Source organism: Tyto alba, unplaced genomic scaffold (genome assembly GCF_018691265.1).
Source record: "Tyto alba isolate M040663 unplaced genomic scaffold, T.alba_DEE_v4.0 Super-Scaffold_2, whole genome shotgun sequence".
NCBI classification, from domain to species: Eukaryota; Metazoa; Chordata; class Aves; order Strigiformes; family Tytonidae; genus Tyto; species Tyto alba.
The window spans coordinates 30,899,724-30,921,924 of NW_024881282.1; the positions used below are offsets into that span (position 1 = coordinate 30,899,724).

At 43.8% G+C, this 22,201-nt stretch overlaps 2 protein-coding genes across 2 annotated transcripts in view; one reads left to right on the forward strand and one right to left on the reverse strand.

Annotated features, from left to right (window-relative positions):
* Positions 1 to 22,201, reverse strand: part of SYN3 (synapsin III) — a 203,184-nt gene that overhangs the window by 90,492 nt on the left and 90,491 nt on the right. The window lies entirely within an intron of this gene.
* The window catches only part of TIMP3 (TIMP metallopeptidase inhibitor 3), a 40,878-nt gene continuing 23,022 nt past the window's right edge, over positions 4,346 to 22,201 (forward strand). The window contains exon 1 of the mRNA XM_033004425.2: positions 4,346 to 4,888. Coding sequence (XP_032860316.2) covers positions 4,765 to 4,888 — 124 coding nt within the window. The 5' untranslated portion in view covers positions 4,346 to 4,764. The remainder of the gene's footprint in view (positions 4,889 to 22,201) is intronic.

Below are 22,201 nucleotides of genomic sequence, written 5' to 3' on the forward strand. Positions count from 1 at the left end.
CAACTTGGTAGCTGGGCAGTTTTGAATGCTGATGGCAGGACTCCATGCCCATGAATCAAGACAAGTTACTGTGGAAAAGTTAAAATGGAAAAATGCCCATAATTTAGAAGCTTTAAAAATTAATATATTGTTAAGGAGGTGGCAGGACTGTTTGGACTGCAGGCCAAAATCTCCTGACTTCATTCATGCCATGCTCAGTTTAAGCCAGCTGAGGTCTGGTGCTGAGCTGGAGTGTTTTCAGCTCAGTTGTCAGGACTCTTTTTTTCTCTGGTGGTAGTGGTAGCAGGGGAGTATTTTTTTTCCCTCTCTCTCATTTTCTCTCTTCCTCTCTTTTCTTCTCCTTCCCTCCCTTCCTTCCTTTCTTCCTGCCTTTCTTTCCTCTCTCTCTGTCTCTCTCTGTTTTTTTGGCCAGCAGTTCAGTGAAGCCCTTCTGTACTACTTACATTCAGATGCTGTTGTCAGTTCTGAAGCAGCCAGTATCCCTCACAAGGAAATGTAATCAGAAGGGAAGTGAATATGCATTTAGTTCATTTACAGCAACACCTTATGCCTTTTAAAGGAATATCCCAAAGTGTTTTTATCTCAGTCTCTGCAGTTAGCTCCGCGATGGTCCTTTCCAGCCATGAACAGGACTTGTGGAAGGAAAATTAGATTAATATGCTCCCGATATAAACTTCAGTGAGTATCCATGGAAGCAGAAGGTAGTTCACTCTCCTGAAATTTAACCAAGATACCCAGCTTAACATTGTTGCCTTTCCAAAGAGTCAGTTCTTTAGATATTGCAAGAAACCTAGCTTCATCCGCAAAAAAAATGCAACCATCTCTTGCAGCGCAGTGCCCCCTAGCACTGTCTCTACACATTCATGCAGGATGGAGGGAAGAGGGCCACTTAGCTCAGTCAACAACACCTGCAGGACATGGCTTTCGCTGGGAATTTTCACACCAACTATTGACCCAGCCCAGTCATGCCGAGCTCGTGGGATCTGACAAGATCACAGCATGAAGTGGTGTGGCTGCCCGGTAAAGCAGAGATTTCCTTAATTGTGTTCAACAGTGTGTTCTTGGTGGAGGACTGGAACAACACAGATTTCTTTATTTGGCGACATTAACCAAAAGTGAACTCTAATTTGCCCATATGAAGATCAAGGGCTTAATTTTCTTCCTCCTTACTCTGCTACATTTAGTATAGCCATATAAGGCTTAAAGTTTTATCTAGACAAAGGAGCTGAATGCTAGTTTTTATTTTTTCCCTCTGAAGTTTCTCCCATGCAGCCAGGGCATAGAGTGGGAATTCAGATAGAGTTCTCCTTTCAGTTCCTTCATTGACTTTCTGTGCTACTTTGACACCATTATCAAAATTTTCTCATATAAATAAACACTCAGAATCCCTGCCTGGTTCTCCCAGAGTGCGCTTTACCAGTAGATCTCAAAAGAGAGAGGCTAATATCAAATATCTAATAGATATTATCAGAGGATAATACACAATATCTCTATTTACGGATGATAACATAAGTGTACAGGCAGGTTAAATGATTTAACCAAGGCCTCCCAGCAGGCCACTGGCCAGATTGAGCTTTCTTGAGTAATATTTACCCGTGTTTTACTAAGATAAAGCATTCTGGTTTCTGTGTATGAAATGTACCCTTTAAGTGGCAAATAAATATTGTTATTATTGTACAGTATCCAGTCCTGGTTGAAAAACCTGTATCCCTACTACTATAGGGAAATTCATCTCTTTGAAAAGAGAGTATCTAAGTGTCAAAAAAGCAGGTGAATCAGCTGAGCCCTAACTGACCGAACACAGGTACTACTACTCCAGGCAATGCTGATACATGCATTAAAAAATTCCTGGATCACTTCTCAAATAGTGGTAAGCCTTGTCACACAGACAGCCTGCACACCATCCCTTCCAAACAGATGTGCCCATCCACTGGATCAAGCTGTGGCACTCCTTTTCATCCTGAAAAATAATGGCAGATTACTTCTCTGGGTTCTATCTGAAGTGTGAACTAGTTGCTGTAATTAGCGCAAACTTGGTGTTACTTTAAGAAGCATGGTCAGTCTCACTGTAAACAAGATACTTCCATGTCTGGAGGGCCCTGTGTAACTTCAGTAACTTCTAGCCCCCTTCCACTCCCTTTTCAGAAACTGAGAAGGAAAGTGAAGGTTTTGTTCTTCAGTATCATCTGAATGTGTCCTGCATCTGTGTATTATAGTCACTCTTAGCATTCACACAGTACTCAGTATCTTTAATGCTTATTACAAAGCATTCAGCTTGTTAGTCCTCCGAACATGCAGGAAAGGTGTTATTATAGAAATGAAGAAACAGAGGAGTTACTTGGCCTGAGAGTGAAGGGAGGTGGTGCTGTGGCTGTGATTATAATCTAGGTGTGTGTGGGCCAAACTCTCTCTTATTTACACCAGTGTCAGGTTATAGAATAACTCAATTTCTCTCAGATACTGATCTGAGATGTTGATAGACCAGGCGTATCATGATGTTGGTGATATCAAACTTTTTACAACAACAAAGAAAAAACTGGAAGTGCCAGACACACCTCATTTTTCTTCCATGTTACTACGCTGAGGTTGGTGGAGTTGTTCCTTGTTTACACCCAGTGAGACTGAAATGACAGTCAAACCTGACGGACTCAACTTCAGCTGTAGCACCTTGAGCAGACAGTCCAAGAACCTAAGGCGTTTTTTGCATAGGGTTTCTCATATTGCAATTTGGAGCTGAATGATCCAGACATTTACATGTCTCAGTTGAATGTCCTGTTTAATACCCTGCCTCATACATACTCATATGACCCGTTAGCACCTCAACACCATCGGATTTTTTCAGGGTGTTCACTAATAGACACTCCTGAGAAGCTCTCATCACTATTATCCCCATTACACAGACTGGGATTTGAAGCACAGAAAGGCAAAGCTGTCACACAGGTCCTCTATGTCACAGCAAGGGTAGGAACCTGCGTTTCCCACTGTTAGCATTGCAACCTTGATCTCTACTAGCAACACCCATCTTGAAGCTTTTGTGTACCGATGCTCCAAATAAAAGCCCGTGTTTCCATAGGACTGGAGGTTTTAATTTTATATGGACGGTATGATTAAAGAAAAGGTGTAGGCAGGCTGTGCTTCACCCAGATGGAGCAAAATTGTAAATCTAAAGACTTAGCTGACTATTTAGAAATTTAGGACAGCTGGTCCCTGGCCTTTAATACCAGCATAATTTATAACTAGACATGCTTAAGTCTTGTAAACCCCGTGGAAAGTACTCTGACATTATATACACTGGTTTGATACTGTGATTAATCACCCCTCAGTCCCCTTTGCAGGATAATAAGGCTGGCTGTATCTTGCAGCTGGCAATCTCCTTCCTTACAGTCCCAGCTCTTCTATAACATTTACATTTCTACAGCTGATAGAAATTTACTGTTCCAAAAGGGGATAAGGGAAAACAAAACAAACAGGACTTTTCTATAAATTCCACTAAAGCTGCCCTGCTAAAATATATGTTGAGATTAAATATTGGGAGTGCCTGGGTAGATATGACACTACTTTTTCCAGCTCCATTTTAGCAGTTTATGACCCCTTTCTGAATGAAAGCCCTGAGAAGGGCAAGTGATGGGGGTGGTGGTGGGGTGACCGGAGGAGCGTTTGAGGAGGACTAAAAACCGCAGGATGAAATTCAGCTAGGTCTTGTCTTTCTTCTCCTCCATCCTCCTTTCACTGCCTATTGAAAGAGTGAAAGAAGCAACACCCCGCACTCGTTTTGCGTTTTCTGATGGCTTTCTGAAGGCCCTTTGGAATACTCTTTCACCTCCTCCAGGTTAAGAGCAGCTTGCACACAGGCGAGATGGTTTCGAGGGAAACAGCCCAGGCTTTCCAAGCGAACAACCGACCCCGCTTGTGTTTTCCGGGTGCCTCTTCACACCCTGAGGTGAAGAGCGGGGCGGCCGAGGGGAGGCAGGTCCTGACTGACTGGGGTGGCAGAGGGGAAGGGGACACGACACACACGACTTCTCAGGGCCGGGGCCAGAGCCGTCCGCGCACTGGCAGCCGCGGGACGGATCCTGGCCGATACCTCAGAAGCACAACTAGTTTTATAAGAGCCTGAACCTCCCCGGCGGGAACGAGAGGGGACGGAGGCTGGGGACGGGAACCTCGCCTCAGGGCGGCCGGCTCCCTGCGCCCAACGGCCGCGGGGCGCCCAACGGCCGCCCGCCCGCGCGCGGCGCTCCCCGCACTATTCCGTATATGGCGCTGAAGCGGCGGCCCGGCCCCGCCCCGCCCCGCTGGCCGCTCCCGCCGATGAGGTAATGCGGGGCTCCCATTGGCCGGGGGCGGCGGCGCCCCCGGAGCCCGAGAGGGCGCTGATCGGGGCTATAACTTCGCGCACCGGCCCGCCGCGGGGCAGTGGGAGCGCAGCGCAGCTCGGCCCCGCGTCGCTGGGCATCGGCGCCGCGCCGTACCCCCTCGGCCGCTGGTTCAGCCGCGGACCCGCCGTGCCCTTCAGGCTGCGCGCCGTCCCGCCGAGCGAAGGCTGCGCGCTGCCCGGGCTAGCGCCAGAGAGGGGCAGTGCGAGGAGGCAGGCAGGCAGGCAGGCAGGCAGCGGCGGCGCGCCGGCTGTTAGGAAGCTAGAAGAAAGTCAGGCGAACGCAACAGCGGCTGCCCCTCCTGCTCCGCAGAAGCGAGGAGCCACCTTCGAGGGGTGCGGGGTCTGTGTGTGTGTGCGCGTGTGTGTGTTAGAGGAGGGGGCGCAACATGACGGCGTGGCTGAGCTTCCTCGTCGTGCTCCTCTGCAGCTGGAGGCTGCGGGACTTGGTGGTGGAGGCTTGCACTTGCGTCCCCATCCACCCGCAGGACGCTTTCTGCAACTCCGACATCGGTAAGTGCCGCGGGCCGGCGGTGCCTCCTCGCCCCTCAGCCGCCCGGGGTGAAGCGGCCCCGCCGGGGCTGGGAGGGCTCCCTGAGGGGGGAGCCGAGGCTCCTCGCGTGGGGAGGCGGCGCCAGCCCCTCTGCTGCGAAGCCCGCCTGTCTAGAAAGTTCCGTGGGACCCCGAGGGGGTGCGTGCAGCAGTCGGGCTGTCGCCACCGGTAAAGCCTTTGTCCTACGAGGCACCCAGTGGAAACAGTGGTGGGGTGGCTTAAACCGGCGAGGGGTGACCTGACCTTTCGAGATAGGTTCTGGCTCAGTAGCTGCTGCGTATGCCTGGGTTATTAAGAGGAGAGGTGTGTGGTGGCAGACCCCCGCCCTGCCCTCCTGAAGGGTGGGGGGGGACAAGGCGTGCTGCGGCATCAGGCCCTGTCCCACAGCGGGCAGCCTCTCCGAGAAGAACTTTAAAGAAATCAGTTAGAGTGGCTTGTTTCCTACAGCAAGACAAAAACGCAATTGGAGCTGAAATTTCCTCCGCAACCTGGTGACAAGTAGTAGGAGGCAGGATTAGGACAAGTTCTCTCAAGCCCGTGCTGGTCGGTGGCAGAAGGTGCAGCTCCCATCGGGTTGGGGTGCTGTGCCGGTAACTTCGGGAAGGGCTGGAGAACCAGGTAACGAATGAGTGCCTCCACTCCTGCGTGGGACGTTGTGATCTTTGCAGCTGTGGGAGGTGCGCAAACGTGCGTGCTTTTTGGAAAGTTGGAACACTTTCACGGGATCCTGGCTGATGTTCTCCACTGTGGGTTTTAGCATCCCTAGGGGTCTTCACTAACTTTAGACAGGGGACAAGGGGAACACCCAGAATGTCTGAGGAGGAGGTAATGGAGACTCTGGTCTCAAGTTCTTTGGTTTGTTTGTAGCCGAGGGTGGTTAACCAAGTACAGTTGCTGCTTGGTAAGTGTCCTGTGACAAAGCACGTGAAATCAATTAGTGGTGTCCTTTGAGTTAATACTGGACACATGTCCACCTAACAGTAAGTACAGGCTGCCACTTCTGCAGTTGTGAGTGGACTCAAGAGTGAAGCCTTGAACCTCTGTAGGTTGTCTTAGTAGCACAGTGTAAAAGGAGCTGGGGGACTTTGCACTGCTGGTACCCACACAGTACTGACTCCAAGCTGAGTCTGCAAAGAAAACCTCCTGGCAACTGCTCTGGAAGTCAAATAGAAAGAAGATAGTTCTTGCTGCAGCAGAACACCCATTGCTATGAACCATGCCAGTGGCTCTTTCAAGTTAGCCAAGCTTACTGGCAAAAAAAATATCTCTCTTGCCTTTAATTCTTCTACAGAAACTTCAGTTATGCCTGGTTATTCATGTCTAGTTTTTATAGTGTATCTGCTCTTGAATGCCAAAAAAAGCATTACATGTTAAAAGTGCTGGGAAGCTTACAGTTTGCTTCAGTGATGATAGTCTGGAAAATATTTATAAAATAGTTTTATACTGGGGAGTTTTTCCAAGAAACTGCGATATTCAAAGTTTTGTTTCCATTTTCATAGTTGAGATTAACAAGCGTGCCACCTAAGTGGCAAATGCCAGGGAGATCGTCCTTTCTGTGAGACAGGGAAACCATTTTTCTACAGCTAAAGCTGATGACAGCATGTGGCCTTCATTAGCTGCATTTTGGGAGAAAGTCTACTTTCTTGCTCTTATTAGGTCATGTTATATCAGATTAAGGGTAGTTTTCAGTTTAATTCCACTTCTTCAAATGATGTTAATTTTTTGTTTGTGAATACACACTGACAGTGTATTTTTGCTAGATGTGTAAGTGTCTAGGAGTATGGTAAAGGTGCTCCTAAACTTTAGGGCACAAAGGTTTTCTGTTTTCTACTCTGATTTCTGCTTGAGTTCAAAGTCATCTCCTTTATCTCTCCTTTCTTTCCTCTGGACTCTTCATTATATCGCATGCCTTGGCTTTGATCTGAGACATAGTAGTTCAAAAAGTTGATGTCGGTGGGTCTGTCAAGCCTTCAGACATCACAGCAATGCAATAGAGGAGAAACAGAAGGGGAAAGAGCAGCTCATTCTAGTAGATGACTTAAATGCAGGTTTGGTTAAGACCGCAGCTCTGTGTGATGGACGGAAGCAAAAGCAAATCCTTACATTTGCTAGAACTGTCTGGAAAATGTGATGTTTCTGCAGGCTGATTTTAGTAAATGCTGTCATGTTCTTCATGTGCTGAAAAGGCAAAAAACACACCAAAGCTTTCTGGCTCTGGAGGAGTTAATCATCTCCATGGAAACTGATGGCAGTGTACTAGTGCAGTGTTTAGACAGACTAAACTACACGCTGGGTTATAAAACACATTGTGGGGAAGAAAGGGACTTGGCAGCAAGTTTTTATCGCTCTTGAAACTCCTGACAAAATACCAGCTCAAAAGGGAGGAGTCAATGCAGTAAGGACTGGAGCAAAAGAGCTTTTTAAAATAGCTCCTAAAACAATACAAGAAATTAACTAGCTAGGTGGCAACCTAGGATGGAGTTTTCATCTTCAGGAACACTGAATTTTGAAGGAGAAAACTTTTAATTTGGGAGTGTAATGCAAACTCTTATGTTGGCCCTTCATGCCTAGCCAGTGAAGTCCTACTCTCTTTTCCTTTAATCTGATCTCCCTAGGCATTTAATTTTTGATCTTCCTGTGGCTCAGTTCTGATGCGGCCTCTCAACTCTGCAGTCATTATGAGGTTTTAATCTCTGCAGAAACAGATGGTCAGATAAACCCACTGGAAAGGGCAGGATTTCAATATGTACATCCTCTGAAAGCAAAGGCTGTGGTCTTCTAAAGGAGGCTTGGACTCCATACACAACAATATTTTTTTTTTTCTTTATTAAGAAAAGGAGGGTGGGAAAAAAAGAGGAACTATTGCCAGAGTGATCACAAGGAGTCTTTTCACTCAGCTCAAGTGTTCCAGCATGATGAATGGAGCAAAAGTGAAGAGGTGTGTCTCATCTGGCCCTCTGAGGTTAATCAATAATAAAATTGCTGTTTTAACTCTTGGCTTTCTTTCTTTAACTAGATCGATAAGTGCCAGAACAGGCAGTACAATAATTAGACAAACAGCAAGACAAACAGCAACTGCTATGACTTGCCATCTGAACTTTGCTTCCTTCACTCCCGCCCCCTGCCTATGACCCCTTCCAGATGTGAATATTTTTCTTTTGTTTGAATTAAGAGACCTTTTGAAAGAACAGACACCAGGCATGCTTTGTTCCATTGTGACAAAGCTGTGACATTTCCAGCTGGACATAGCTGACATGAAAAGGGCTTGTTTGTCCTTTTTTTTTGCAGGAGCAGCAGGAACTTTTGAGCTTGGCTGCTGAATGTTGCATTTACAGGTTTGGAAAAACACCTCCTGCTTGTCCCCCTCTGCCCCACCTCCCCTTCAAAATAAAAAAATAAAAAAAAAAAAAGAGAAAAATATGTGAAATTGCAGGCTGGATTTTGACAGATCAGTCTACAAGTGATAAAGAAGGTCCTCTGTCTACTCCATACCTATCTCACTTTCATCTTGTGCATATACTTCAGAAAAGAGCTATGGCACTACTAGCTGTCTCTTACCTAAGTTCAAAGGAGCTCAAAATAGCATTCCTTTCTATAGTTTGTCTTGGGGTAAGAAATACCTATTTTAGCAAGGATGTTGGTGGGTAGTGCCCCTCTCCATTCTAAATAACCTCACACTTGGTGAGTTGGAGTTACCAAGCTTTGGGGAGGTGAAGGAAGGAGGCTCTTAAAGTCCCTTGATGCCGAGGAAGCCATTCATTCCTCCATCATGCCACTCCTGTAGCACTGCATTCATGATGCCTGCAGTGGCCGGCCTCCCTTCAACTGAGATTGTGGTAGGAGAAGAGCAAGAAACAGCAGAGGAGGAAGAAGCTTATGAATTTCTTTGGCCCAAAGTCTAAGCACCTAATTGCAAACCTGCCCTTTTTCTTTCACTGGTTTTCTTGAATTATCGTTCCACCTTCTCACTAATAAGCTAAAAGAGATATTCAGAACAACTTGATCGTACATGAGATTTTGAATGTGCATTCTTTGCCTTGACATAGACTCTGTAGTGAGGTCACATGTGCTCTTAGTCTTTAAGGCAGACAAGTAAGGTCTACCAAATTAAATTAAAAGTTAAAATAAACCAGCTCCAATTAATTATTATACCAATCTTTTGAGTTGAGATGAATTTAAAACAAATTTTTGGGTTACATGTCATGATAATGCTTGCAGAGATGTTGTATCTACTTTGGAATCAGACTTCTGTCGAGGAAGTAATGATGTGGTTTCATTTTTAGACTGGACTTCCCTTTGAGGCATTTTAGAAGCAGGAAATCTGAGAAGTGTCCTGCAAAGCATTTAAAAAAAAAAAAAAAAAACTAAAACAGCCCAACAAACCCCAAAGTACTCTGAATTCCATTTTACATGAGAAGAAATTGAGGAGATTATTTTAACTTTTATGGAATTTCAATGTCCATGGTAAAAACTGTGGTGAAAGAGGGTGTTCCTTGTGCCTAGTCATGTCTTTTGACAGAAAGATAGCCATTCTAAACTGAATTGTCCTATTTAATAGAAGTGGAAATAGAAGTTGCTTATTTGTTGTTTTTGTTGGTTATTTGCAATTAAAGTCCACAGCAGAGAGATCACCTTGTGGGATCTGGAGTTTGTTACTTCTCCAAATGTATGTATTGAAAAGAAAAACGTGGAAATTATTGTTTGGAAGATGTAGTGCAGAACGTTATATAAGGCTCCTTTGGTATCTTGTTACTATTGCACATGCTTACTCCAGATTTCCTGCAGGAAGTAACTTCAGCAAGACCTCTGAGGCAGTGGAGAGCCAGATGTTCTAACCCTGAGCCTTAGAGCTTCTTGCTTTATGTAGACATTTCTTGCATTCTTGTTTTCACTGATTGCCCACCTGTTCTTGAGAACTCTCCACCTGCCAACTGCTCCTCTAACGTTTCTGGGGAGAAGTGGGCTGGTGGGAACATAGTTATGTACAGCATTACGCAGTACTAGCATTTTGTAGCTTAGCAAAAATTTTCATCTGGGGTTGGGAAGGGCCTGCTTTGTTCGTGTCTGTCTTTCAGCATGAACAGATTTGACAGTTTGACCATAAGAGAAGTGGCATAAAGTCACACATTCATTCTCATCTTCATCAGTGGACCTCACATTTTCCAAGACACTAAATACAATTAGTCCTGCCCTTTCAGAGTCTCTTAGATATGGCAACTGGATTGGCATCTGATGAAATGGATCTCTACTCATGCGTAATCCCACTGACAGTCGTGGTGGGTGGGACCAAGAATCTTTGGTAGGAGCGCTCAGTGAGTCACCTTGGCCTTAATTGGATGTTAAAGCTATTAAGATAAAAACTTAGTTTATCGCTGTAACAGTGTTGTCTGAAGTCGTATTTCTTTTTCCTCACCACTCCAGTACCATGTGGTGTTGTTATGTAGCCCAACCAAGTATGCATCACTGAAGAAAGGAGCCTGTTTGGTCTGGGCAGGAGGTCATTAAATGAAACTTCCACCAGATGCTCCCTGGAAGTTCATAAGAGCTAGTAAACCTGAGAGGATAGCTTGGTTTGAGTTAGCAGGCAAGGCCAGGCACTCTGTGCTTGCCAGCTCTGAACCAGACTAAGATGAGGGACTAATTTAAGTCCTAATAATGTCTGCAGTACATGTGGTTGAATTTCCTTTTAATTACATTTTTTTTTTTTTTTTGTGTGTGTGTGTGTGTGTTCAAGATGAAGAAGCTTTTGCTCTGATTCACTGTTTATTGCTTTAGACTTTCAGGGTATGATTCACATGATGTTATAAATTGTAAGCAACTTAAATTATACCGGTGAAATGATAGTAGTGTAAAAGATAGAGAGGAAAATTGGACCTTCAGGCACCAATTAGTTAAGCAAATGCAGAGCTGATTAAATTTAAAGGCTTACTGTAGTTCGTCTAAACTTCTGCAGAATCTTCACGTGTGAGACTTGAAATTTTACTGCTGTAGCTTTAGTGGACTGTTACTGCTCTTTAAGGTAACTACACCTTACATAGACTTCTCTGAGACAAGGTTGGTCAGAGCAGCTGACAACATTTGGAACTTTTGGAAGGCTGTCTTAACTCTTCCTCAGCTTTGTGGCACTGAACACTTGTTGCAGATAGCAGAGCTGAAGGTCAACCTCTTTGGTAACCCTCTGTGTTTAAGTACTTGGGGCACAGAGGAGGGAGGCACACTGCTAGGGCTTTATTAAAACCCAGAGCTCTTCCTCTAGAGCAGACACCTGAAAGAGCATGCCAGAGTTATTGGTGCTCTGCCCATCGGTGATTCTGCTACCAATGCTATTTGCCCACAGTGGGCTAGGTTCTTATTGAAAATTAGGGTTAAATGGGATTTGCTTTGCAATAAGTTGAGGAAAAGAATGTAAGCCAGTGAATTTTAAATTTCTGCTATTTGAAAGTATCAGACTGGTGCTGGGCCTGAGGTAAATGAGACCAAGGTGGGTTAGATGGATTTACACCCTCTTGTACTACATCTAAAATTTCTCCCAGTTAACAATATGGAAAGGGAATACTGGACCAGCCTCATAACTTGTGTAAAGCAGGTGTGGTGCCACTGGTCTCAGCAGTATTTCACCATCTTGTATCAGGGTTGGATTTGACTTGGTGGTTTCAGGTTTCTAAGAGGAATGTTATAAACACTAGAGAGCTTAAAACTATTGTTGAGAAAAAGGTGACTTTCTACTGTAATGTGAAGTAGTTCCCTTGAGTGACCAGAGTGAAGATTTAGTGCATTAACTGACAGTGTCTAATAACATAAAAATGCAAGAAGTTCTACACAACCCTGATTATTTTATTTATTCAATGTTGCTGCCAGCTAGGAAGGATTCTGGAAGTCTTTTGGAAACAAGATAGAAGTCTCTTGAGTTGCGTGCTGCTAAAATAAATGTTGACTATGAATAGTCCAAATTCCTGCTAGTGTTTATATAAGATCTTTCCAAAGGGCAATTTCAGCCCTTAGAAACAGTATACAGACAATAAAACTCAAGTTAAATAAGACACACGCATGTGCAAAAAATAACATCAAACCTCATCAAATATCAGCTATGGTTTGCCTCAGATGTAGAATGTCATTCTTATTTTGGGAAGAAGGGAGGTGATTGAGATGTCCCTCCTGGGACTAAAATGTGCCAAGAACCGGCAGAGAGCAGTGTTTGGGGAAAATGTCAGGGAGCCCACTGTCAACTCAGGGATAAGGTCTTGGGTTGTGCTAGTGGGGAGCTAGTGGTCTGTGTCAGTGAGCTGAAAACTTCTGTCTGTTACAGGTGGGGGAAGAGGATGGTCATGGCAATAGGCTCAATGGGAAACTTGTAACGGGAGAAGGAATTTAGGAGCTGTCGGAGTGTCAAAAGCCCTTCAAAGATTAGTCTCTGAGTATAAGGAGGAGAGAAGGAGGAGATGCTGCATGGAAGCATTGATGAAGAACTAGATATAGGCTGGTCAAGCTAAGAATTATTAGCAGTGACACATGATAGGCCACCCCATCTGAGACTATGCGAGGCATGCCCAACGGGGATCTAATCCATCCAGGAGAGTGAATTGAGTACTGTGGCTTCAGGGAACACATAAACAGGAGAACCCACATAAAACAACCTGATGGTCTACTGATTGATCTCTTAACAGCCTGTAACATGTTCATTCTTGACTGGCAATCAAGGCTTAGGCTTTGAAAAAACCTGTCTGGGTAGACTGGCTGTGGACAGAGCACACACACTTCACGCTGTCTGGACTCAAGCCAAGCTGTGTCTTCCTCCATTCAGATGAACACAAAGTGCCTTCAAGAAGTGCAAGCCGCATGGACGTGCGTGCCCAAGGCTTGGGCTCCTTTTATTTTCGCCAGGTGAGTTATAAGGAAAATACATTTTAGCTGGAAAATGATGCAGATTGTGTAGCACGAGGAGCAAGTGAAATTAAGCCAAATGTAACGTTGTCTAAAGGTACTTTAGATATACATGATGTAGTAACCTGATTGCTGCAGTCAGGAGATAAAAGGAAAGTCTGCAAATGGCAGAGATATCGTTGTTCAGAACATATTTGTTACTTATTCTGGACAAAAATACACACTCTAATAAAAAAATCCACAATCTTCGTTAGTTACCCATCTGTTGTTAAAGTGTCAGAGCATTGTAATCCTGCTGGTTCTTGAGAGTTTAGAACTCATTTATTGGGGAGGTAAAGAAAGGTACGTGAAAGAGCTCAAGAATGAAAAAGAGACCCCATAGACTTTTCCCTTCTTAATTCCTTGACTTTGATATGGAAAGGCCCAAGTTTCTGCTGGCCTGTATGATCACTGGTACTTCAGCAAAGCAGATATAAATTGCATCAGATTAGCACAGTGCTTGCACAAATAGTAATGGCTACACCAGGTGCAACAGCATGAAGGTAACATTATTACTTCTTGCTCCCTGGTGGTTCATTAAAAAAAAAAAAAAATAATCCCACAACAGCACATAGGAAACAAGAGTACTTCTGTTCCACAGGGCCATGTTCAAAGTGAACCAAGCTCCTGCTGGCCTGGACTGAAGGACATGAATTTTAACTCCCTCATGTTGTATTGTAATAACAGTATGGGGACTTAAACATCTGTTTCCTTTTCTCTATGTTTCCCTCAATATTGGGTGTTACTGCAGTGCAGCTTGCAGAGAGGCCTTCTGGCATCATGTTAGTCTGTTAATTTTCTATAGAAGAGCACTGGAGCATTTGCTCAGACAACAAGTTCAGTCTCTCATGCTCAGTGACTGCATGAACAAGCAAAAATCTTGCCCCTCTAATGTTTAATCAGCCCTCTCAAATTTCTTGGATCAGCTGTAAATAGGAAGCTCTCCCCCTAGTGAGCAAGTTTTGGTGTTGGTCTCCAAACAGTTAAAATATAAGGGAAAAAATGTGCTTGCTTGTACCAAGACAGGAAAAACCACAGAATGGAAAACTTCCCACTTGACTTTGAAAGGCAGGAAATGCCTGGTGTTGGAAAGGCAACAGGTAGAGGAGGAGAGAGCCAGAGGATATCTCTAGAAAACCAGCTATTCCCCAGACACTTCTTCAGCTCCACGTTCTTCTGGGGGAAGGAGTTCCAGGGTGGCCCCACTGTTCCAAGCCCTTTATACACTTTCCAAACACCCACCCCAATTTCCTACTTCCTGCCTCTTCTGACACTGCTATAAATATGCTGCCTGCCTTTCATAGGTCTAGAGAAGTGCACACTGCAGAGTAAAGGGGATTGGGGTGACAGAATGAAACAGCCTTTAGACCAGCTCTTGTGAAGTGTGAGGTTGCTGGGTCCCCTGCTTTAAATTTTCCTGGGAAAATGGAGGGAGTCCTTTAAGAGTGAAAGATTCTCCTTGTTTATCATACTCACCTCTGGACTAGGATACATGGGCCTGTTTCTAAGTAAATAATTTCCTTCAATAAATAATATCCTACATATGGCGAAGAGCTAAAAGCTGAAAAATTTCTGGTATTTGGGGTAAGAGGTGTGGGGAAAAGAGGTTTAGGAAGGAACAGGAGACACTAGTTGAGGGATCACACTGCATGGAAAAATATAGCACTTGCAATAATGAATACTTTAAATGCACTGGTCCAGAAGATCAGTCCAAGAGGAAATAAAACGGCAGAGTGACCCCTGGGGCACTTAAATAGCCATCATGTACAGTACTTCAATAGCCACAAAATACAGGGCCCTCCCTTAGCATCCTACAGGGCAAAAATCACAAACGCAGAGAAGCGTGGGAAGACAAGATCAGCAGTTCCTGTGCAAGAGCCTCAGTATTGCAAAGGATTGCACTGGGGGTAAGGGCAGGATCAGTTAAGTCCTTTGTTTTACTTCTCTAAATATGAAGAGCAGCACCCGTCCCTTCTTTTTTTTTTTTTTTTTTTTTTATTTTATTTTATTTTCCCAAGGGGGTGGGGGATTAAGGATTTAGTTGGTTATTTCCTTAGAGGATCAAGATAAAAAAAAGAGACTTCAATAAGTCTGTTTGCATCTTCTCTACACACAGTATATTTTCAATAGCATTAAGCAGCTGTCCTGCTTTTCCCCCACTGTGTAGCGGTTTGCAGCTTTACAAAGAAGCACAGAAATAGAGGATTCTGCAATATCAGACAACTCCTAGGTGGCACTTTAAGAGACCCCAAATTATCACAGGGAGGTTTCAATGGAATATTATCCATTCAGAGAGAAGCTCAACTAGACCTGGTGGCAAATAACCAATGACCCTTATCAGTATGTTGCCTTTAACACCTTTACTTTGGAACAAGCACCCTGCAGCAGAACCTGTGATAGTGAGTCATACGCATCATCCAGCTAGGCTGGCATTCATTCTAATGCTGATAAAATACACCTCCCAGAAGCCTGATGTGCACTAGTCTGACTTTCCCATAGCCCTCTTCTGTGGCTGTCATCCTAATTTCTTGTAGTTCAACATTGATTCAAACCCTGCAGTTTTAAGTTTCTTCCAAAACTCTTTAAAGGCATTTGTTATTTTAACTCTGGAGTCTATTTTTATTATCAGTATGAATGTCTAATCTACCTCCCACGTGCATTCTAAATTGTAGCTATCTCTTGAGTTTCCCAGCATATTCTGGTTTGCTCTTTTTCTGTTTGACTGGGAGGCCAACAGGATGGGAATAACGTATTTACTCATATTTTGTTCTGAGGATTCTTCTGACACCAAATAATTACAGGACTATAAGGCTAGGATTAATAAATCCTTGTGTTAGAGCCCTACATCCCTCTGTGTTGGGTGATTTAGCAGGAGCCTGCTGGAGTAGCACTGCCAGCTTGGTCCCAAGGAGACTTGTCCTTTCCAACAGACTGATGCTTTGAAAAAACAGGAAACAAAGTGGGAAGCAGGTCCTTACTGCCCTTTATTCCAGTACCATGTTTAAATTGGTTGAAGAAATAGTGTAGATTAAAAGAAACAGACAGCACCTGTGTATTTGACTGGATGGGAAACAAAGCTTTCACTAGTACCGGAAAGTTTTCAAGCCAATAGGTTCCTTCCTGTCAGTGTAAGATCCCATGTTTTTTTCTGAATGCCCTTCTCTCATACTGATTTCCTCTTTCCTCTGGTACTAATGGCTGTTGGAAGAGTTAGGGTAAAGGAAAGCGCTGGGTCTTTCTTTCTCTCCTGTCTCAGAAACTATTTTCCTGTTTGTCCGTTACGAAGTATGGCAGCTTGGGCCATTGACGTAAACTTTGTCCTTTGTGCTGTTCAAAGCTCCCCTCTTCTGAATTTGGCAACATTGCCTACACACATCCTGACTAGGCTGCCTTTTTGGCAGGACAGGAGAGCGAACAGAACAGGATGCTAGGGTGACAGTTGTCTTGGCACACCTGGGGGCTCACATTTTTGTTCAGGCTCTGTATTTGTACATCAAGCCATTATAAGGTCAGCACATGGCAGGGTTCCTTCCAGCATATATTCCTCAATATATATGTGGGCCAGCAAAGAAAGATCGACCAAAGTTACTACTGAAATATTATTGTGGTTGTGCTTTGAGACAGCATCACCAGCTTATACTGGAGAAAAATATGGAAGAGGCAGTTTTAGTTCCAAAAAATAACCAGAGTCCTGAATAGGAGAGAACGAATTCAGAGGAGTTTTCTAAGAGAAGCTGCTTAGCCCACTTGGACTTCCTTCTCTGGTGAAATCCAACAGAGCTCTCAGCAGCTATCTTAACTTGGGCAATTAGAACCAAAATGCTGATGCATGCTGTTTCCCCACGGAATTTTGGACTATATATTTTTATTCTATTTTTTCCTCATAAGAACAGCTCCACTAGAGTTGCTGCAACAGCTGTATTGTCATAAACATACTGAAATTCAGTAATGTGGAGAACCGGTGTACACTGGAATCAACAGAGCTATAATGGTTAAAATTTAAAAAAAGATCTTGTTTCTTTATTCCCAGAGTAATTTCCCTTGGCAAAGACCAAGCACTGGATGGAACTATACACTCATGAGCTAGCTACATGTCTGTCTGCCAACTTAGTATCAAGAGCAAGCAGGATTTGTGTTCCTTTCACCCAGAAAAGGAAAACTACCTTTTGGTGAGATTTCACTATAATGATAGTGGGTTTCAGCACCATTTTGGTTTTAGAATGTATTGACAGCAAAGCTACAGCTGGCAGGACTAGGCAACGCCAGTCTATTTTCTGTGAAAATAGTAAAGCTTCAACTATTCAAGGCTGTATTTCTTCCCTGCCCTGTTTGGAAGGTGACAGGGGAATCCTTACTTGTCTTGGTGTGTTTTCACTAAAATCCCTTACCACAAAATGATACTTCAAACTGTGGCAATGAGAACGTCATTTGTGGCTGTTTTGCATAGTTGGATAATTTGTTGTTTTTGTTTTTAAGCCAACTTGTGACTCTGAGGCTAGCACTGCTCCAAATCTTATTAATAGCAGTCCTTGTCATTTTAGAGGTTTTGTCTTTTCATTATTATTCATACATGCTCATTTCTGGATTTGCTAATACACACTTGCACTTCCTCAGCTTCCTTGCTTGTGGCAGGAAACAGTGTGCACCAATAGCCTGGTTTTGTTAACTGGGTTTTTGCTTATCCCACAGAATATTAGTAGTGGATATGAAACTATACATTGGTAAGCCACACCTGATTTTTATCAGGGGAAAAAAGACGTATAACTAGTCTTAGCTGGTATATTAAGTGTGAAATTAAGCAGTTCCAAGGGGATGAACAACTGGTATTTAGCGGGAGTGCCTTTGTGCTTCTGCCTTCTCCTCAGAGCTACAACAGTTCAGTGTTCTTGACTCAGAGTGTTTCCCTTGGGCTAGTGGAAAATCAGAGCTGAGCAAGGCTGCTAAAAATCCAGGCTTAGACGTGTGCCTCGTGTGCATGTGTGTACATCTTGCAGTTCAGTGATGACCCTGATGACTTCTTGAACTTTTAATGACAATGCAGCTGTCTGTTCATGGTGCTAATTAACCCAAAAGCTGATTCCTCCCTCCCCCTCGTTATCCATTCTGTGAATGAGATGTGAAAACAAGAAGACGACTTTTCCCGTGCCCTTAGGGCTGTCTGAGCCTGGCAGCAGTGACCCTGCTTGAGTAGAACTGAAAGAGCTGCTGAGCAGTGGCCCATGCTCCTTTTTAATGGGTTATTAAAATTCCACCTTCTCCCCTTCCCTCCAGTCCTGTTACAGTTTAGAGCGAAGGCACTTAGGGGAAAACAGCTGCAGGAATAACTTTCCCTCTTTTCCTTCGGAAAGGCAGAGACAGCTGTTCAGTTCGTAAGTCTAGGGATTCTACCACTATATATTTAGGGCCTGGTCTTGCTCCAGTTAAAATCAGTGGAAAGATTCCCACTGGGTTCAACAGGCAGTTGAAGGAAGCAGCTTCAGGAAGCAGCCTGCAATCAAACAATACTAGCTTCAAAATGTTGGAAACAGCTAGAAAGGAAAAAGGGAGTAGGAAGGCATTTGTCACAGAGTTGACTTGCTGACTTGCCTGCAGTCTCAAAGTGCAAGCACTCAACAGGCCAATGTTTTGCTTGAGGAACAGGTTAAATTAGTATGTTTGTGGTATCCTAGGTCACTTAAAGATAGCTCTACTACATCTACGTTCATTTACAGTCTGCAGTGTTGACAGACTTTTATTGGCACAGTGAATTAAAGGACTGATCTCTGATGTGGAATGCTTATTTTAGTTTAGATACCCTTTGAGATCATAGGGGGATAATGGCTTACATTTTGAAACTGTGCCAGTTCTCAGTACCCATAGCTCTCATTGATAGGAATTTACTTGCTGCTTCTGAAAAATGAGGGGAAAAGTGGAATTTACTCTTGCTTCTGTCATTAGAGCTTGTTGTTGTCACCTCTGATTTATATAGTGAAAGAGGAGTCTAGAAACTTGCTGGAGAGGGTCAGAATTTCTGTTCCGTAGAGAATTTTAAAAAGGTAGAAATTTATTCAATCTGAAATGTGAGGGAAGATGAAAATATGTCTTCAGCATGGAATTTTCTGGAGAAAGTGATTCTGACACATCTGAATCTAATGTTTTTATGGGTTAGTTCAAAGTGTCCATATCACATCAACATTTAGATTTCAAGTACAATTGAAGGGAAACGCTGATTCAGGATGAAAATAGGTCTCAGTTTTTCTAAGAAAAATAAAAAATCAATTTGGCTGAAGTTGATGCTTTTCTTAGAAATTTGTGACTTAAGTAAAACCACATTTCCTGACAGAAAAAAGGATTTCCAGGAACATTTCTACCAGTCCTACCCCTGATGGTTTAATAGTAACAGCCTCCCCTTCTGGAAGTGCTGGTCTTGATCAGGTTACGTACTACCTCTCAAGCTGGGGGAGATTCCAATTCATTAGTCCTCTGGGGTTTATAGTTAGCTTTTCCTGAATGCTGAGAATTCCCTTTAAAACACAAACCTACATACCCTTTGCTTGCTCCAGTTCTTGGCAATGGGCAGTTCTCCTTGGGTTCGCTGCATTAATGAGCAAACAAGTTTGTGGTTGTGCTGCTGCCAGTGGACTGCGACGAGATATTTCCCCTTGTGTTTCTGTTAGTTCCCTCCCTGTCAATGTTTAAACATGCTTACACCTGTGTTCCAGGTGCGAGTGTAACTGGAGCCCTGAAAAGCTGGCTCTTGGGAGGGAGGGTGGTTTGTTACTCTGTCAAAATAGTCCTGTTATAGCAATGTCTCAGGAGACCTAGACAGGCAGGAAGCAGTCAGGCTTGGTGTACACCCTGGAAATGATTACCCTTATCTGTAAACATTCAGCAGTGCAGTGTCCAGAGAACTTCTGCCTCCCAAAGAGTTTATGGGTCGTAGAGCATTCAGAAATAGCAATCACTGTGCCAGGGTGTCTGTGAAATGACTATCCAACTATATCTTGTGACCTTTGGGTTTTTTTTTCCTAAAAAGTTGCAAGGACACCTAAGAAGTGATACCAGAATGCAGACTTACCTCCCCCAAATTGGAATTTTATGAAAGTTTTTGGTAAGAACACTTTATGAAGCTCTGAAGCTCCAGTAACACAGATGAGCTGACTGGTGTGTTCACTTTAAGTAAATCTCCATCAGATTCATATGATCAGACTTGAGAATTTCCATATAAAACCCACTAATTAGCAATACTGACTAGGAATAAAACAGTATGGGTTAGTCTCAGATTTGTATAAATATCTGTTGTGCAGGAAAAAAAAAGTCAAAAATGGGTGGTAGACAGCCTCTGTTAACCATTCAGTGTGTTCTCTGTGCTTACAGAAATACAATGAAGGGTCATATCTCATTAATATTTCATAGAGAGCACCAGGATGCATTTGAGCATCCAAGCAATGACACAGAACTTCTGGAAATCTATTCTGATTTTGGCCCATTGGGTTGTTCGTGAACATTAAATTCTAGTGAAAAGTTTGAAGGAAGCTTGGGTGATAAAAGAGTGAGATGGTTACACTGCTTCTCTCTCTACTGCAGTTTCTATGGAACAACTTTGGCCAGTCTGTCAGTAGGACAGTCAGGGTGTTTCTGAGAAAACTGTTTGAAGAACAAAGGTAATTGGCCAGTGTCTGCCTACCCTTTCTGCTGTCAGTGCTCTGTGTCATTGCACAGGGAAAATCCTCTGTCTTCAGAGCCAGAGGACATACAGCATGCCGTATTTGTGTTCCTCATGTAAAGAGTTGTTGCCTATAGATGTTCTTAGACTTCCAGGTCTTCTCATGTCCTAGTTTCGGCTGGGATAAAGTTAATTTTTTTTCCTAGTAGCTGGTATAGTGCTGTGTTTTGGATTTAGGATGAGCATAATGTTGATAACACACTGATGTTTTAGTTGTTACTAAGCAGTGTTTACACTAACTCAAGGACTCTTCAGCTTCTCACAGCACCCCAGCAGTGAGTAGGTTGGGGGTGCACAAGAATCTGAGAGGAGACACAGCCAGGACAGCTAATCCAAACTGGCCAAAGGGATATTCCACACCATATGATGTCATGATCAGTATATAAACTAAGGGGAAGGCTGGCGGGGGGCTGCTGCTCGTGAACTGGCTGGGCACTGGTTGGTGGGTTGTAAGCAACTGCATTGTACATCACTTGTTTTGTATATTCTGATTCTTTTATCATTATTATTTCTTCTTCCTTATCTGTCCTATTAAACTGTCTTTATCTCAACCCACAGATTTTACTTTTTCCCCCCCCCCCAATTCTCTCCCCCATCCTCCCGAGGGGGGAGGGAGTGAGCAACCAGCAGTGTATTGTTTAGCTGCCTGGCCAGTTAAACCACATCTCATTACTCATTACTTCTTTCATGAGTTGTCTCATATCACTATCTTTATTTTTTTTTTAACCTTACTCCTACAGCAAATCAACACCAAGCTTGTCAGGTCTTCAATATCCCTTTGAAGATCCAAAATGAGGGGTGATGTTTTGGTACACAGGACAGGGCACTGCATGGGATCCTGGAAAGTTCTGGATAGGTGGGTGAATTGGTCAGTGTGAGGTTTGCCCTGATACTGTCCTGACCTTAACCTGTAGTCTGACTGGGAATTGCAGTTACGTGAGGCTGTTTCAGGACCCAGGGAGGTTTTCCACTTGCTTTAATGAACACTGAATCAGGATCTGAGCGTTCCAGCTAAGTCATTACAAGATGCTCAGACTCCAGGTAAGAATTCTTCATGTAGCTAAGCTCAGCTACATAGTATTAATGACTGTGGTTACATAATAGACGTTAATGAAATGGGTGATTAGTAAATTCCTTAATCATTGTGATAAACCAGAACTGTCATGGATACGTCCAGTGTATGTGAACAGTCTGCAGAGGCTGTCAGCTTCTGAACAATTTATAATGGCTCAGGAATGGTGGGCAAAGGTACTGGTTTCTCACAGGAGGAATTGTTTGAATGCAGGTTTAATTCCAGGGTCTGGCAGGCCTCATACTAGGTCCTATCAGGTCCAGTGCAAATAGGAACAGCAGAGCAGCACATACAGGCCTGACCTGGTTAAATATGTATACCTCTTTGGCGTGGACAGCTGCTTAGCCTATCAGTTTAATGCAAGTTTTCTAATGCAGGAAGGAATTTGCAGGCCCACCCAGTACCCTTGAAATCTATACATGTTCCCAAACAGTTCTTCCTCTCTCGCTCCTACGTGCAAAATTGAGTGTAAACCATGTGATCAGCGGAGTGCAGCCTCCTCGCAGAATGCTGGCACCCGTCCCGGCTGGGCGAGGTGCTGAAGCAAGGAGAGTCCTCTGAAGTAAGCTGCCGAAG